The sequence below is a fragment of the Enoplosus armatus genome, chromosome 13 (assembly GCF_043641665.1).
Source record: "Enoplosus armatus isolate fEnoArm2 chromosome 13, fEnoArm2.hap1, whole genome shotgun sequence".
Lineage (NCBI taxonomy): Eukaryota > Metazoa > Chordata > Actinopteri > Centrarchiformes > Enoplosidae > Enoplosus > Enoplosus armatus.
The window spans coordinates 20,476,988-20,494,749 of record NC_092192.1 but is presented as its reverse complement, the minus strand read 5'-3'; the positions used below and the strand labels follow the sequence as shown (position 1 = coordinate 20,494,749).

The 17,762-nt window shown below is 42.7% G+C and overlaps 1 protein-coding gene across 1 annotated transcript in view; it reads right to left on the bottom strand.

The window, feature by feature from the left end:
* The window catches only part of auts2a (activator of transcription and developmental regulator AUTS2 a), a 282,785-nt gene that overhangs the window by 146,179 nt on the left and 118,844 nt on the right, over positions 1-17,762 (bottom strand). Inside the window, exon 3 of the mRNA XM_070917000.1 lies at positions 12,607-12,708. Within this exon, the coding sequence (XP_070773101.1) occupies positions 12,607-12,708 (102 nt within the window). The remainder of the gene's footprint in view (positions 1-12,606; positions 12,709-17,762) is intronic.

Genomic DNA, 17,762 nt, shown 5'->3' with positions numbered 1-17,762 from the left:
ACACTCTTTCAGGGCTACCTATTGCTCTCCAATGGATACTCTTGCCCAGAACACAAGCATGAGAAGAAATAGCCGAACATAAATTCACCAGAATGGGTCCCTCTCCGGCCATATTGTGGGCACAGAACGGTCCTCCAGATGGCTAAGGGACACACCAGTGGTGCAATACAATCACTGGCATGGCAGAAGTATCACGAATAAATATGAAGAGCTTTATATCATATAAAGGCTCAGCCAGCAAAGACTTTTTCTATCAAAACTTCCATTTTGATGACGCATTTTAAAATCAACAGACTCTTTCCAGGAACAACTGCTTCCTATTATAAAGTTTTGGTTAATGGCAGCTGTCCGTCATCAATTTGTTAGCTACTCGTCTGAAAAGAGGATATAGAAAGTTTGACTTATAATTATTTCTGTGAGGTTTGAAGTCTGGAAATATTCAAAGCCTACAGTATTTTATTAAAGTTGTTACGAACAAGAAAGAGTTATTCAATGAGGGAACATGAATAAGAACAGGATAAAACACAATTCACACAAAGAAAAAAATGCTCCATTTAATTAAGGTCCTACTTTCAACACCAGAACCTCATTCAGCCAAATGCAACTCCATTTCAAAAAGTGCAGGTAGAGAGCAAAATTGTCAGCTTTTATGGCACACACAGAGGTTAATTATTTTCATAATTACACCCCCAAATGTCAAACATTTGTTTTTCCCCCTAATTGATGAGAATTAACAGTGGACTATATTAGCTGTACAGGGTTGTCCTTAACCACTGTAAAATGCTTAAAAGCGCCTTTTATATGCAATACATAGAAAAAGTAATTATGCCGGTTTTTTTTCTCTCCCTACTACCTTTTAGCCAGTGTAATCTGCTCGGTAGATTCACCAAGGATAAGAGGTAAAACTGTAATTATGCACATTATTCACCTTCCTAAGTGCAGCACTTGAACACAAAAAGCTAAGATGCCTAAATGCACTACACCAGGTTGTCCTCATGCAAAGTGCAGGTCAGGCTCCAGCAGGCACCGAGAGCTAATGGCAGTGAGTGGTGCTTCGAACACATGCTCTGGCTCTTTCAGGGACGCAGGGGAGTTAAGTGCCGTGCTCCCTACTGCTGATTATCGCACCTTCACCAGCCTGCCAGGTCTCCCTGCCCTCCATGCATTGATCTCATTTGGCCAGGAGATAAGGCAGTAATTGGATGAGGGCTTGGAATCAGATGGCCCTGCCTGGCTTGGCTAATTCCACTCTTCCTGGGCCGTCTGGGCCTGGGGCCAAAGGGGCAGGCCAAGGTTAATCCCATCCAATCCCCTGTACTATGTGGCCCTGTGCTGCCCTCTGACCTCTCACCGCTACCCAAACACAGCTGATGTGACTCCCTTTAAACAGGTCAGAGCCAATCGTCTAATTAGTTTACCAAAGATATAACAACGCCGCACTACAACCAACTATACTGTCAAATATCAATGAATGCATGAAAACAACTAAAACACATTGTTCCACACTCAGTTGTAGATTTCTACAGTGACTAAATGACTCAAGTACACACAGAATACAAATAAAGGATATTATGCAATTAAGCTTTTTTGCACCATAAGCTTACTCATACTTGGAAATATTACAAAAGCGATCCATGTCCCCTGACTTGGAAATTATTTTGCCAGTTTTCTCATGAGGAGTAATCACGGCAGATGATGTGGAAGAGACGGCGGAGACAAATCTCTTATGTGACATGTCACTTTATTAGAGCAGAAATCCTGCTCTTGAGGGCATGGATCTGCAATATGTCATGGCAGGGTCAACTGATATGCACATGCAATGCAAAGTGGAATTTGCGATTATGCAGAACATTTTTCAACAAAAGGGCCAAGTGCAATTTCACCCGTTTCACTGCGAGACCACTACTGTTCCATTTAAGATGGCCAGAAGATTAATCTTCATCGCTTTTTCTTTCTATTTACACATTATGTAGTCAGAGATGGGATTTGCCTGTATAAAACAAGTCTCTCAAAAAGGCTCAGCACGCCTCATCGGGAATGAATGCAGCAGGGGGACGCACGCCTCTTGGGAAACACTAATCTTCTTATTGCGTACATTTATTCAATTCCAGTGTCAATATCAACCATAATCAGAATGGGCCATGTGACAAGTGCTTTATGTGTTGGCTGATAGTGGATGACAGGAAGTAGACGTAATCACCTGGGAGTACATCACTGCTGACAGCTCTGGATCAAAGCTTTGCTCCTGCAGATTAATCATGAATCGTAATGCACCATATAAATAACTTCAATAGAGAGCCAACGTATATAGAAACGCATTCATTGATCAGACATCTCACAGAAGTCGACAGCTGCAGTTTGCAGAAGTGGAAGTAATCCCCTAATAATCCCCTGAATATCTCTTTGAAACCACATACTCACACTAAACCAAGATGATATAGCATGACCGTTCATCTAAGTGCATGTGTGAGGTTGTTGGGAACGCACAAAAGTACAGTACCCCTAATATGAAAAGACAAAGATATCAAATCAAATGACAGTCAAGACAAAGACAAGGCGTGCGATGCATGTGACAATTTTAAGAAAAACTTGACACCACAAACGAAGGAAGAGTGGTTTGTGACACTTTGTTATCTCGGGCAAACTGGGCACCAAAACACAGGAGCACAAGACACAAACAAAGGGAAACACAATGGAACAGTGTGGGCAAAAAAATACATCTACAAAAACTGATACCTTGTGCCAATCTCTGCTAAAATGCACCATACTTTATTTATTATCATTGCAGTGGAAAAAAATAACAATACTGTACAGTGCGCCTCTACTCACAGTCTCTAGATTGTGCACAGGGAGATGACAATCTCAGAAGCCAGGATTGAATTTTTCATTTCAATTCAAAGCGAAGCTCAATATAAAAAGCCTAAATTCCAAAGAGTACTGTAGCATCAGCTGGTTGCTCTTAACAAAAAGGACCACATATAGGACTGAATCTCCGGTGGAAATGGGACACTAACAGAGACAATTGGAGGCGAGACGAGGCCAACAGTTGTGTGTCATAAAGACAACAGCAGAATGACCATCCTGTGGATTCCTGGGGCCTGACATATAGATTGCAGATGGATAAGTGCACGTTAAAACAATATCCCGCCGACCAAAAAAATCATTTCTCATAGCTGTCTCTATTTACTGAAAGGCTGCTCTCTCTCCCACTGGGGCAGAAACAAATGAAAATGTTATTTTTCTACTCATGAACTCCTACCTAGTCTGGTTTTTCACTGCTGGCAATTTCATTTCTCTTCCAAATTTGACTTAAGCCCACGGCTTGAGGGAAATAATGTCTCTGGAATAATCTTCTGCAACTGTAATTCCAGGGGCACCATCTCTCTGTCTTGCTTGATATATCTATGTGTCTGTCTGTCCATCTATCTACAGTATCTATTTATTTATTTATTGTTGGCGCTGTTGCCTTGTGGTTTAAGGGAAATTGCAGTGGCTTTCTGAAATAGAAGTGATGTGACATCAAATGCCTCACAGTAATCCTGTCAGACAAACACGCCTTGAATAAGACAGAGCATGCCCTTCTCCAGCACGAGGGAAAAAGACTGGCTCTGATGCGGTGTTGTAAAGTGTAGCCTGTCAAAAAGAAAAACATGGGCTCAATTCAAAGGACACGTAAAACATAATATTAACAAAATGTTCTCATATTGTAAGCATGGCATCACTCTGCTGTTCTGTGTGACGCTCAGTAACACAACTGACTTATTCATGCTCATCATGTTTATGGTATTTTCCTCTTGATCCCCATTTTTACCTCTATCACCAGAATCCAGGGTGGACTGAATCTAGCTCCGGACAATCAAGGGTTAACAATTACACGTGGATTGATTGACTGATTGGAATTTGATGATGGATCATTTGTTAAGAACTCAGTTTGTTACAGTATTACAAACTTTCTTTATTCTTGCCTTCTGAAGGGGTTCAGTACAGGCAATAATCACACTGCAGTGCTTTGGTTTAGTCTAGTTTGGCGTTTGTCTGCACTTTGAAACTTACATGCTTTTTACCCTGCAACTTACACTCAGTGACCACTTTATTATACTTTTAGAACAATTCTGCCTTTACAAAGTTTATAATGCTCAGTTTTTGGGGACATTGTCAGAAATGTGTAAATTCAATTTGTTTATTATTGAGGTCATAGTGATAAAGTACTGGACTGGGAAAGACAAGCTGTAGCTCAACTACAACTTCAACTGAGAATGAAGTAGCAACATAGCATAAAGCATATGATATGCATACACAGAGAGCCGTGGATACTAACATGTCATACACAATATTATAACATTCCAGAGCAAGTGTTGTCCAATAATCGTAACGTATTTTAGAGCACAAAGATGGTGGAATATTCACACTTGTAAAACCTTTTTTTAAGGCTGTATTTTCATAATATTGACAAACAGGACGTATAGACGAGAATGTAGATGCATATTCAACTGGTCTATAGACATGGCAGATCGGATCGCTTCATGAACCAGCAGGCCTTCCTATGTAATCCCCGTACAGCATTCTCAGCCCCCTGTGGCCTTCAAACAAACTCAACAAGACTCGACACAACACACACAAAACTCAACCCTCCCACACAGCCTCTATACCCCGCAGCTAAACTCCATGGCACAAACGTACACACACACCCGGGATTCACATATATAAAACACACACGTGAACACAAACATCTGCTCCTTGGAGAGGTCTGCATCACCCACTGGATAATGACGTGGCCTGAACAGTGTGGGTTAAATAATTAGAAAATCTCCTAAAAGTCAGACAGGGACGCAAGCAGAAAAAAAGATGCACAGAAAAAGATAGAGATGTATTTCCATCATTACTTTGTTTATAGTGGCTGTGATGAGCCAGGGGAGAGGGTAAGGATGATTTGTTGGCTCAGGAGAGGTAAGAGATATGTAGCAGTGAATGGCCAGTAATCATGTTTATGAGGGGGAGATGGTTCTGGACTCCCGGTGTGTCTGATTGTGTTTTCTCTGGCTCCCAGCTTGGGCCCGAGTACACCCCTACCAGGCCATTGTGATTGAAGTATGCACTCTAGCTCGGCTTCTCCTTGGGGGGTAAAAAGGTGCGTGTAATACTGTTTGTGTGCCTTTGCGTATTTGTGTTTACGTGCGTGTTGGCCGGTGTGTATTCATAAAGAGGAATGTCAGTCGATGAAGACCTCCCATCACAAAAGAAAGCACCACTTCCCCTTTCTCCTCCATACAGCCAGTTCCCACATCGCTCTCATTGCTATGGCAACCGGCGCTCTCTCCTTGGGCTCTGCATGCATCCAATCAGAGTGAGACCTTTGTAGAGATTCCTCCGGGCTCCACTTATTCAACTTACCCCACCGGAACAGCCTCCACGCTGAAAAGGCTGGAACAAAGAGAGGAGAGACTCCCTCACCAGAGCCTGGTATGACATCAAATATTGGGGCTACAGGGTCGGGTTACAGGGAATGCGGAAGTAACACATTGCCAAGAGCTGCAGGACGCACGGCAAAAGCAAAAACAGGGTGGCAGCGCATGGCCATGGCCAATTTCAGTGGAAATTATGTGGAATAGGATTTGTTATTGGAAGCCTCAGAGCCTGAATACTTGGCAAGTATTGCGTGGCTCTGGCACTGGTTTAAGCTTGATAAGTCAAAATGGATTCCGGCTGAGCCTATTTATGTCATTCCTGAAAACATATGGATAGGATTCGGGCGCTCAATACTTTCAACCTTCAACAATGACATTCAACACCACTTCTCCAGTCCATTAATCTTCCATGAGAATAGATTTATCATCCACAGCACTGAGGGACTGCATTCAGTCAGCATCGGCCTGAACAGTATTTACCACACCAACCTCGCTCTGTATCAATTTCAACAATTAAAGAGCCTTTTTTTGCTGGGTATACAGTAACATAACTACAGTAAAGGTCACGATGTTCCTCTGATTCCTCATATTTTATTTTGCGTTCAAGGCCTCAAGGTGTGGTAAATAATTAGTAGAGATAAACTAGTGCCATGTATTCTCAACTCGAGGGCTGCTCAGGGGTCACTGCACACAATCACACTCTGCTTCTCCCGTTCTAATTATATATTTCTGGAGAGTAGATGAAGCCGAGTCTGAGTTAAACACTTGTGAACATAGGCAGGGACGCAGGCGTGCCTTAAGCACTTGTAGAGACAAGCCATCCAGCGGGACCTCTCACAGGCCCCTGACGGACATTCGGCTGTTGGGATACTGGCAGGGCGATGGAGGCGTAGCATAATTTTGCCCGACTGCCGTGTCACAAAGTGTCACAATCTGTCCCTGACAACCCGACTGCAGGCGATGAGAGAGGAAATGGGAGAGAGAAATAAAAGAGAGGGAGACGAGAGACAACGGGGCTTGATTTGGACTGCCAGAGGTGGTAATAAGCATGTCTGGCCACTTCCTGGGAGACATCCTATTCATCAGGTTGATTTAGAGTCAAAGGTGTAGGCAATCCACGAGATCTTGTGTCTGGATCCTCTGGCTAGCTGACTGTAGTGCACAACAGAACCTGGCATAATGAATGAGAAAAATAAGGGAGTAGGCTCTTACTGTGGACATGATCTCTCCACTAGCACACAGGACTAGAGAGATCGTTAGGAAGCCAGTGGAAGAAAACGTTTTACAATCTGTTCCAGGTGTTCCTTATGAATTAATAGGAACCCCAGATGGCATGAATCAAAGAGTGAGTCATCCTGTCAAAACCTTGTGCTTTAAATGATTTCATATCTCATCACAGAAGTGGATGATCTTGAGATTTGAGAGGTAAAACACGCGTACTTTAACTCCCAACTAGATATCAGTCAGTTTGATCTCTTGACTCCTCAAGCTGGCCTCTTCATTGTTCAAGGTATTAAATCAAAAGCTGGTAAAACTGCTTTCAGCTATTACACTCCCAACACTAATTTCTACCTTTTCCTTTCTCCCAAAGCTTAGACCAAGGTTTATCCGTATATGGGGTGGATGTCTGGTTGTGAATGGGTGGGTATGCCATCATCTACTGCTCAGTGTTTCTCTGAATGATGTGTTTTATTGTAGGGGGTAACCAGTTGACTGCCAGGTGCCATTGCTTCCTGCTATTTACATCTGGACAACAGGATAGATACAAAATACTAGGTCTGCATTTCTATTGTCTTTCAATCTGCCCTGACTTATTTACATCGCTGCTGAAAAGCCATTAAACTGTCAGAAAGGACTGTTTAATGGCAAGTAATCCCTGCACTGCATCTGCTGCTCATTTCACACTGTCACTATGCACACACTGGGGCCTCAGCAAAGAGTACGATCCCATGATAATGAGCTAATTATAGGTACAACATTCCTACTTCCATATCTAAATGCTTGTCTCTAATAGGAAACATTTCAAATTATTGAGAGGCAGAGAGAGAAAGAGACGGATAATTGATGCAAGCAATTACAAGTTCTGTGTCGGAGCAAATTGGCCAGCATATCTGGACATGTAGGGGGACTGCGACCTCATTTACATCAGAGTGTCAGGAAATAATTGGAGAATGTACTGAGGAGGTGGGATGGGCATAGTGTAATGCAGACCAGCTCTGGTCACATTACATAAGCAGTTGACTTGGACCGCGAGATTCAGTTCAGACAAGGAGCTTATGGAAAAGACTGTCCTCCGAGGTCAAGGACAAAACATTATGTGCAGTCTTGGAATGCTCCAGCAAATTTAATCACAACAGTGATTTTTACAACAACAAATATACTTTACGACATTAATCCTTTTCCAAAAGCTGTAATTTGAGTATTTGAAATGGTTTCACCACATGCACACAGGATTCCGAATAGGCTGTCATGTTTTCATCGGAAAGCCAGTAATAACGGAGTTCAGTTTTACTAGCCATAAGAGAGACTTTAGCTGTGTTTGGGCTGAAACCGCTTCAAAAGCACGGGAAGACGATGTGCTTGACTTTTAACAATATCACTTCCAGATGTTTCATTACAAAACAACTTTCAAAGACCTGACCGCAAGAAAACCTTCTCGTGCGAGAGGAGCCAGGGCACACGAGTATGGATTTCAGGGACCCACAATTTTCACATTTTCATTTCAGTCGGAAAAACCAGCATGCAAAACCGTCTGGAGTAACAGCAATAAAGTGCTAGTATTAATAATAGTGTTACAACCTGTCTAACACACAAGTCAATATCTGATGTCACAGCAGGGTATTCCACACCATATACTATATAAAGGTGTTGTATGAAAGCGTTAGATAGCATTGCATTTGTTTCGATTTGACAGGCAGAATTTACTCAGTAGAACAGCTAAAGCAAGATATAACAGGAAGCATTGGCTGACGATAAAAATGGACACTGAAATATAGGGGTGCATTCATTATTGTCTGCCTCTTGTGCCTCTCATCAGGCTGGCTAACACTGACTGGCGGGCTCTGACCCAGTACTCCGGAGCTTCTCTCTATTGCACCCGCCTCTCATCAAGAGCCTTGGGTGGAAAAAAAAGGAGTAACATGCTGTTTACTCGCAATCCCAGGCCTGTAATTGCCAATTTATTTGATAGGCAGCCGGGTAATGATGGCATTTCACCCCTTGCCGCAGAGACTAAACGGGAGTGATTCATCCCAAGCTCCCTGCCCTCCCTGATCCAGCAGACTCCCTCTGCTCAGGACTGCTGCCTGCCTGAATGCCTGCCACCCAGACTGAAGGGGTGGGGTGTGGTGGGGGACGTGGGGGGTGGCTGCCATGTCGGCTTCAAACGAACCCAAAAGGGAGCACGACGCTTCAGAGCAAATGCGGCTAAGCTTGCCAATTTAGCTGGGGTTTGGGGTTGAGGCAAACACAGCCGAGCTGATGTGCCATTTGTAGGCCTTAATGAGCTGGCAGGACGGAGTGAGGAGGGAAGGCGAGCGGGAGAGAGGAGGCTGCCAGGCCTGACCTCCTCTGGCCTCTATCTCCCTGCCAGCCAGTGCCAGGTCGGCAAACTCAGTTCATCTGCTTCATCGGAGCATAGTCGCTCCATGAGGGGAAGGGAGTGCTACAGCAAATAGCATTAGTGAACTGTTGGTCTAATGAACAGTTCGGGTCAAAGCTAGCTCCTGTCTCACACTGCTCCCTGGTACTAACGAGTGACTTAGATGCTTTCTCTTTGTTTTCGCACTGTGAGGGAGCATCTCTGTGCAGCTGGACCACATGAGCAGTCCAGTTGCATTGTCAGTTTTAACATTTCAGGAGAGCAAGCACACGGACTGCCATAGCAGAGAAACACTACAGGCTTTCATAAATCACCTGGACGTACATCTACCTTCATACAGTTTTACAGTAAATTATCCGTATTCCAAATCTAATAATAAATAAAACCCAAAGAATCTCTGTGCCAAGAAAAGCAGTTGTTTTCTTTTTATATTCTCTCCATTTCCGTGTTCCTCCTCCTTTCAGCTTGGGGAACAGAGCTCTGCTACAAAAGCTACGACTTGCACCTCTTGCGACGTGTGAAGTGGGTTTTTACAGCATGGCTGGAGGGGACTTGTTCGGAAACCTGTGGGGACCCGGAGATGAAGCTTCACACAGTGTGACCATCTCAAGTGAAATGGGGGTCTAAAAGTCTGTCTTCATGCTGCCCAGCTTTCAGCAGCTCTTCTGAAGACACGTTCAGTCTCCTGTGGGGTGCCTTGACCCGACGAAGGGAGGAGCCATGCAGTAGCGGCTAGTGACTCAAAAAACTGGGGAGGAAAACCAACCCAGTGTGATGAACTGGAAGTAAAGCGATAGATTCATAAATTCATACAGTAGCATATTAAAAAGGACATTATAATGTGTAAATTGCGAACTACTTTTAAACTCATCACTAAAAATTTACATTTTTGAAAACTTGACTTAGAAGCGGTGTGCAGTTTCACCTTTATCTAGTAAAGTCATCTCAAATTCTTTAAAATAAATCAAAAATCACAATGAATAGAACTAGAAAATGATACTTCACACCGTAGACCCTTGTAAATCTCGGCTGTGACCTCGCCACCTCTCCCAGACCGGGAGCCAGTCCCAGGTGAGCGGAGTGCAGTAATTCTCGCTGTTAGCTTAACGGTCCTTCAGGGCTGCTACAACAAGCTAACTGTTGCTTTGGCTAACGCAAGTAGCTAGCTACTGCTCAATAAAAAAAAAGGGAAATGTAGATATGAAAAAAGGAAATTGGACTAAATAAAGTTCACAATTTGCACATTAGAATTTCTTTTCTAAAATGCTATTGTATGAACTTATGAATCTATCTAGCCAGTTGGTCACACTCACGTACAATACAGTGGAAGAGAATTTCAAACAAAATTTTGAAATTATAATTGGACCGCCATTTCAGGCTTTAACTATTTTTGATATTTTGATCTCCCTCTTGCCTCTCAAAAATAGAGGAGGAGCAACCTCCTGACACTCAAAATGAATTACGGAAATAATTTGGGATTTAATGTTTCAGTAAAAAAAAAGTAAAGTACTCAACTCAAAGTAAACATCTGCTCGTGCTGTAAATCATATTCACCTCCGGGCTGCGTTCATGCCCAATATTCAAACAAGAGTAAGATGAATGTGAAGCAACAGTGATAGTGTCTTTGTAGGCACATGGAAGACACTGAGTAATAAGGGTAGACCATAACACGATGTAACTGTTTAAACATGTTTTATTAGTGTGCAATGAGTGCAAACCATTAACGTGATGTAATCTAAATGGAGGGCGGTAGGCCAATCATGCCAAATCAGGCAAAGGATTATGACATGTCAAACAGTGATTAAAGAAATGACATTGAGCAAAGGCCTCTAAAACATATCAGAACAGTTACACGCTGTATTTTTAATAGATTCTTGCTTGTCCATTTAAGATAAGTACAACTAATATCAAGCTCAATGTAGCAACCAAGTGCAACCCTTTTATCAAAATTTGGCCAGCAGCATCAAAGAGTGCCAATCTCCTTATTCATTTTGATATGGGGCCGTAACATGCATTATTCGGCAAAATTTTGCAAAAAAAACAAACAGAACAACAGAAGGATAATTCGCTGCCCTCTGCTCGATATGGCCATGGGAATCTAAATTTAGATGAAACCAAAACCCGGCACTCATATATTAAACGTGAACCATTAAGTGTAATTATACTGCTTTTTATAATATGCTGTTGCTGAATAACTTTGTTGTAGTAGTATTTGGTTGATATCTAGTTATTAGAGATCCTGACACAACATATGACACATTGAATGCTTTCATCAGTCTGTATGACCTCCATTGTTTAAGCAAAATTTGTCTTGGTATACTGCTGCACAGTCACCACGGTGCAGTCTGACAGAAATCAGCAAGTATCATTTCAATTTCTGTTGTCAACATCAAATTACTTATTTCATTTCATGCCCAGTCAAGCATTGTAAAGCTACACGCAGAATCAGTTTTGCTTCAGTTGTTCGGCCATGTCTTTCTCAAAGACTAGCTCGCCTCCCAACTGACAGCTTTAATTATGGCCAGATATCTGATCGCTTCGCTGTAGATTCTCCACACAAATCAAAGAGCAGGGGTGGGTGTCTGGCAGCAAGGTCCCTCGAGCCTGCTCGCTTTACATCTTGAAATATGTCACAGGGCGCAGGGACACAGCCACTCTTTCTTCTGTCAGTTAATGCTTGCCTTCAGCTCCTCCACAAGGAACGAGGACCTGGGTAAGTAGTGTCTTTTTTTGTATCAGTCATAAAGAACCTCTGGGAGAGAAAGAGTGTGTGTGTGTGTGTGTGTGTGTGTGTGTGTGGGTGGGATGCAAATAGTGCTCTTCACCTGAAGTACTCCAAGAGCACTTATGATCATTTAAGATTTACCACAAAGTGCTCTGCTGAGGCTGAATTGCATTGGCTCAACACCAAACGAAATCCTGACAAAATGGATTATATCACATCAATAACTTACCTGTCTGTGTGACATACTGCAGGTGCAAGGCCACACTCACATCTTGAATTAAGAAACTGGAGCAGAATTTATAACATTTGTGCTTAAAGAACATGCACTGATTTATAACATTGACTTAATTCTCCAGCGTTATAGTACAGAACAGCTATGAAAGGTTTTTACTGTTACATGGAATGATTAAGTGCACGCGGGTGGTGCGATACACGTTCCTGCCAATGCTTTCCCACTATTCCACTGATCAACATGTGAAACGCAGCAATGGCAAGAAAGAAGGCACAGTGAACACAGATGTAAACAATGCAGGTTTTAACCTTTTGAGAAAGATCGGCTTTGCAAATGTTTTATGAGGAAGGAAATACATTAATCGCGTTCGTTAGAGCTCAAGCATGCACACAATGCATTCTGGTGAGTAGCACTGAATGTAAACATAACTTTTGTTCGTTTACAAAGTGCACAGGGCACCTTTAAGTACTGCTGAGAAGTTGGTTTAGAAGTATATTTGCTCAAACTTTGGTTTCCAATTATCGTGTCCAATATTTTCGTCTTTTTTTTAATCTATATTTGATATTCTGAACCCATGTGCTGACCTGATGACAGAGCCTCAAACTACCACTGAAGTAGTGAGCTTGTTTGTTAATGTACTCACATCTGTCAGTCTGTCTCTGGAGCTGCTCCTGATGGAGGGCTTGGACTCTCCGCTCACACTCTCGCTGTCGCTGTCCTTACAGTTGTTCTGCCCTGGCTTCAGCTGCCAAACACAACACACAAGGAGACCAAGGGTTAACAACATGAAGCAAAACTGTTAACACTGCAGTTTAGAGCTTTACATGGATAACGCTAGCTGGGGAAGGCATCCCACAGAAATCGGTTCATGAATATGTGAGAACTGGCAGGAGCTGCGGCGCTGTCTCTGTAAATCTGTCATGTTTCTGAGCCTATTCAGCGGCCATCACTCCGCCTGCCAATGACAGACGCCATCTGATCTCGCAGTATGAAACTCCTCTCAGCCCACGAAATAGAGAACAGGGACAAAGACCCCTCCAGAACCTTCAAATGGAGCCGCTATCCTTTCCAAGCAGACACCACATGCCGAGGCAGCAGGAGCTCAGCAAGTGTCACCCTCTCTCCACACTCTGTTCGAGATGCAGCAAAATGACAAGAATAAAGAGGAGTATGTGCCAATCCGCGAGCATCTGAGGCCTTTCAAAATCTGGAGAACAATAAAAGACTCTTGGGAGTGCGGAGCTGAGTGGAAGGAGGTGGGGGTCTGTACTCCCTGTCCAACTCTGCGATTGATGTCCTCTGAAGCTCCCATGCTGCTCCTTCCAGACCAGACAAACGCTGCAGGTTTCATTTCAAAGCACATAAAAAGATGGCTTTATGGGACAGTGCAGTAAACGGCTGCTCTGCCACCTAATAAGAAAAGCAGAGCGTGGCGCTGCACACACAAAGGATTTGGACTAGAAGATGATGGCACCCTCCTTTCCCCTCCCTCTCCTGCTCACAGCTACAGTATATGGGTTTTTTTTACCTCTCCTTCAGTGTTCTCTTTTCAGGTATCAGCCATCATTTAGTGCAGTGAAAGGGCACAAGGTGGGGGAATACCAAAAGAACCCTTGAGTTGAGCGGATAATTAAAATGAAAATGTTCCCTTTTCTGTGGCCATTAGCGGTGTGAAAAGAACCCTATTCCTTGGGAGAATTGCATGATGGGTGGAAGGCGGGTGGATTCGCCAGAGTGCTGAACGTGATAAGAGAGTTTGAGCACTGGGAATGCCTGATGGGCCTGTTCGACTCTGTGCGTGCGCGTGTCTGAATGTGTGTAACGTGTGCATGAGTGTGTGTCTATGTGGTCAGGCAATGCTGAGACGAGGCTGGGGAGAGCACACAAGAACCAAACGTGGTGCACGCGCAGGCACATGCACACCGACGCCCTGCGCTGTGATAGCACTAATTACCTCCAACACATTTTATTCCCACAAAAACCAGGACACATTTTCTCTCTTTTTATTGTAAATGCCAGTTTGTCTGAGGGGAGTTTCCACATTTTTTAGAGAGAAAAGGGGAGAAAATATCTCATCCACCCCGGTCCGTGAACTGATCCTTGAAGAAAGGGCGAGGGACGCTGTTTACACCCTGGTCTGCAGCTCCTTCATCAAAACATGTTGACCTATAATATTTATTAACCAGGCGGTGTCCCTGCTGACAACACTGGGCAGCGCACGCCAGCATACTCATGCATTTATAAATGTGCACACACACACACAAAACAAAAAAAAAATACGCAGACCCTACGGAAAGCTGCTGCTGACTCCTGCAGCCCAAAACCAAACTTATATATGGTAAGCTTATAAGGAACATAATCAGGCAAGTGTGGGGGAGATGTAGAGATTTGTCCTTTATTAATCAATGTGGTATCAAACTGACTCTGCAGTAGTGAAACCACATAATCACACTGTCTGTATCCTGGCTTACCAGTGGGAAAGTACTCCATGAAATCAGAAATCTTGCACAAATTTGACTGTGTGTAATGTCTGAAGAACATTTTCTAATAAAGACATTCCAATAAAGAGCGGCTCATCTTTCAGGCCTATTACATAGCTTGGGACCTGATTACACAGCTATTTGAAAACGTATCCCTCAGCTTGTTCCCTTTAATTTCCCCCTGAGCTCCCTTAAATTACTTCAGAGAATTGTTTTTTTTTTTCATTCGCTCTCTCCCCTTTCTGAGGTTCACATGATGGATTCATTTCTTTTTATGGTGTGATTAATGGATGTCTTAAGCAAATGGAGGGAATGCTGGTGGTCAGTGCCATCAAAAAGTGAAGTTGAAATTTAATGACCTGCTATCTGATGATAAATCTAAATGAGAAACCCGTGTGTGGGTGCGGAGGGGGCAGTCTCTGTGACCTCTGCTATAACAACGCTGGTCTGATCACTTTAACTTGTTACAGCGCGCAAGTCATTCTCTGTATCTTTAAAGCCTTCAGTTCTAAACCTCCTGTAATGAACACCAGTGCACTTCACTGTATTCAACAGAGATCTAAGATGTGTGTGTGCAGATGCCCCCAGACTTCTGTGCTGTACTGATGCATAGCATCAATACAATAGCATAAAGACATTAATTAAGATGCAAGTTGAGGCATATGGATTCATTTATTTAATGACCTTACTGTATCTACGCAGCCTGGGTAAGAATTGGCCCTGCAGGAAGATAACAAACAGATGGTTTTAATATTCCAGAGGCTAATTTCACAACAATTAAAGACACAGTGAGACATTAGCATCTAATGAAACATTTAAACTACTAGTAAGTGCATCTGCCATTAATTTCCACACAGTGAGGTCTTGTTTTCCTGCAATCTGTTCTGTGTTAGGGGATGGTTTGTTTTTTTCCTCGTCTCTCTTACCAGTCTGAATTTACTGAAGTAGAGAATCAACAACTGTTTTCAATCAGCAGTCAGCGTGACACTTTGAAAGAGAGCAGCCGAAACCTTAGCATGAAACAGTTCTATGAGAAATCATTTAACGTGTCTTATAAATCATTCTTTTAAAAAAACGCTTGAACATGAGTAACTAGCAGCAATTCGAAATGCTACTGCCACACTGTATTTGCATAGTCCAGTGGTGACAACTGAGCATTCCCGCAAATGAGTATAATGTGTCAGTAATATCTGGGTGCTGAGTGCTGTGGAGACACAGTCAACACGCGCTTTGTTGAAGACCTCCTTTATTCACTTGACAGCTGCATGTCAAAGTGTTAAAACTCCTTAGTGCATTTATGTACGCGCAAGTGGAGGAATTTTAAAGCAAATCCACTGATCCACATATACCAGAAATATGAAATTTAGAAATATGCTCAGTCTAATTAGCACTAGATACTCAGACATAGCTTGTTCTGCAGGGCAGCATTAATCGGTGGAGAGACAATAACACAAGGCATTTAACAGATTTTTCAAATCATTTCTTCAATTAGTCAAAAAAAAACCCAACAAAAAACATTCTATTACTTTTAGTTTGAGGACAGCACTAGTTAAGGCTGTGAATACAAAACAGACCAGTAGTCTGAAAACGGTCTCAAATAGTTCATAAAAGCAACCACATTACCTGGAAAAGAATATGCCAATGGCGAGAGAAGATATCTAAATGGATAATATAGAAGCAAATGAGATGTCAATGGCTTCCTCTTCAAAGGTCTACCATGTTATGGATTTCCAATAATGTGTCAGGAGATTGCCATTTCTTGACCTTGACCAAAGCTAGGTTCTTCTCACAGAATCTGCAGTATATTCACTCATACACTCTTGAATTTCAATGACTCCTAACATACATGAGGAATAGCAGAAGGACTTTTGCTTTCTATTGAAGGTTAGGCTGAAATGAACAAGCGTCTTCACAGATAACCTCACAGCAGCATTATTAGAGCTGCCACATGAAATACGAAAAGGTGCCATTGAATGTCATGTATGCCTCACAAATACTTATCTTGACATGTCTCCCGAGGCACAAGATGCCTGTCTTAAAAAATACAATACAAAAAATTTCATTAAAAAAAGACTAAATCAATACGGGCTGTTCTCATTTCAGTGTTGTTGCTGGTGGCAGCAGAGGGGTATTAGCGGCATTTAGGCACTCAAACATGATTCAGAGCACACAGTACGCACTTCACTATATTCTCGGATCAGAGTGCAGAAAAATTATGAAATATCTCATTTAACACAGTTCCCCTGAAAAGTAAGCTATTACAACATTGTCTTGAACATGTGGAGTCAATTATTTTTCACTTACTGAAAAGTGCTCACCGTTGCCATAGTGGAATTTTACAAGTGTATTGACCTATTCTCAAGGGCTACACTACAGACTCAATGCAATCAAGCACAAAAGTAGGCCTGCTAACATTTCTAACCACAAAGGCCTTTTTAAAAACAGAGCCATACACAACCCGGCCTGCCCCAGCAACTCCACCCCCAACCCCCATCCCTCATCCAACAAAAAGAAAATAGAAAAAAAAAAAGACAGAGAGAACTGGGCTCAGTTTTCTGTACTGGCCTCAGTGGGATAGCCATCAGCTCCTGGTTTCCCTTAGTTACGCACAACAGCAGCTGCGGAGCTCGGCGGTAATAAAACCTGGAACAATTTAACGGCTTTTATTGTTCTTCTGCGGCTTTCAGAACAGCTAACCTGTCCTCTCAGGATCTGGCAAAGAGAATCCCACTAGGGCAGCAATGAAAGAGGATCTCATTTACCTAAAAGCGTTTATAAATTTTTAATTTGCTTTAACAAGTAAATTAACAAGTCCCTCATTTGGGAAGTTTTATGGCTGCTTGCCACTGAGGGAGGACCATGAAAGTTTTATAGATAATCCACTATCTAGGCTGTGTTGCTGATAATAAATTGTCTATTTCCTGCGGCACTGTCAAATCCCCTTGGTTTCCACTGACTACACTTTGAATATCTCCTTTATGCTACTTTCACAGGTCTATATACCAGGGCTATTAAAGTGCTGGGGAGCTCCACGACTCAGCAGTTAAAATGAACAACTTGAAGAATTTCTGTCGACTTTATACAGGCGCTCTCGTGTAGCCTTAGGAAACGCCATTGCCAAACATTACAACACATTAAGCATCACTAATTATGTCCCTACCAGCCTCTAGATCACATCAGCCTCACAGTGAGCCCATCTAGGAAAAGCACCTTGGGCTGGTCGACAACAGCAGTTGGAAACTGCTGGGCCTGTTTAACTTGCAGCTGGCTTTATCTGATGAGACCGTAAAAAGAGGAGCTGAGGGTTCGTCAGGGCCTG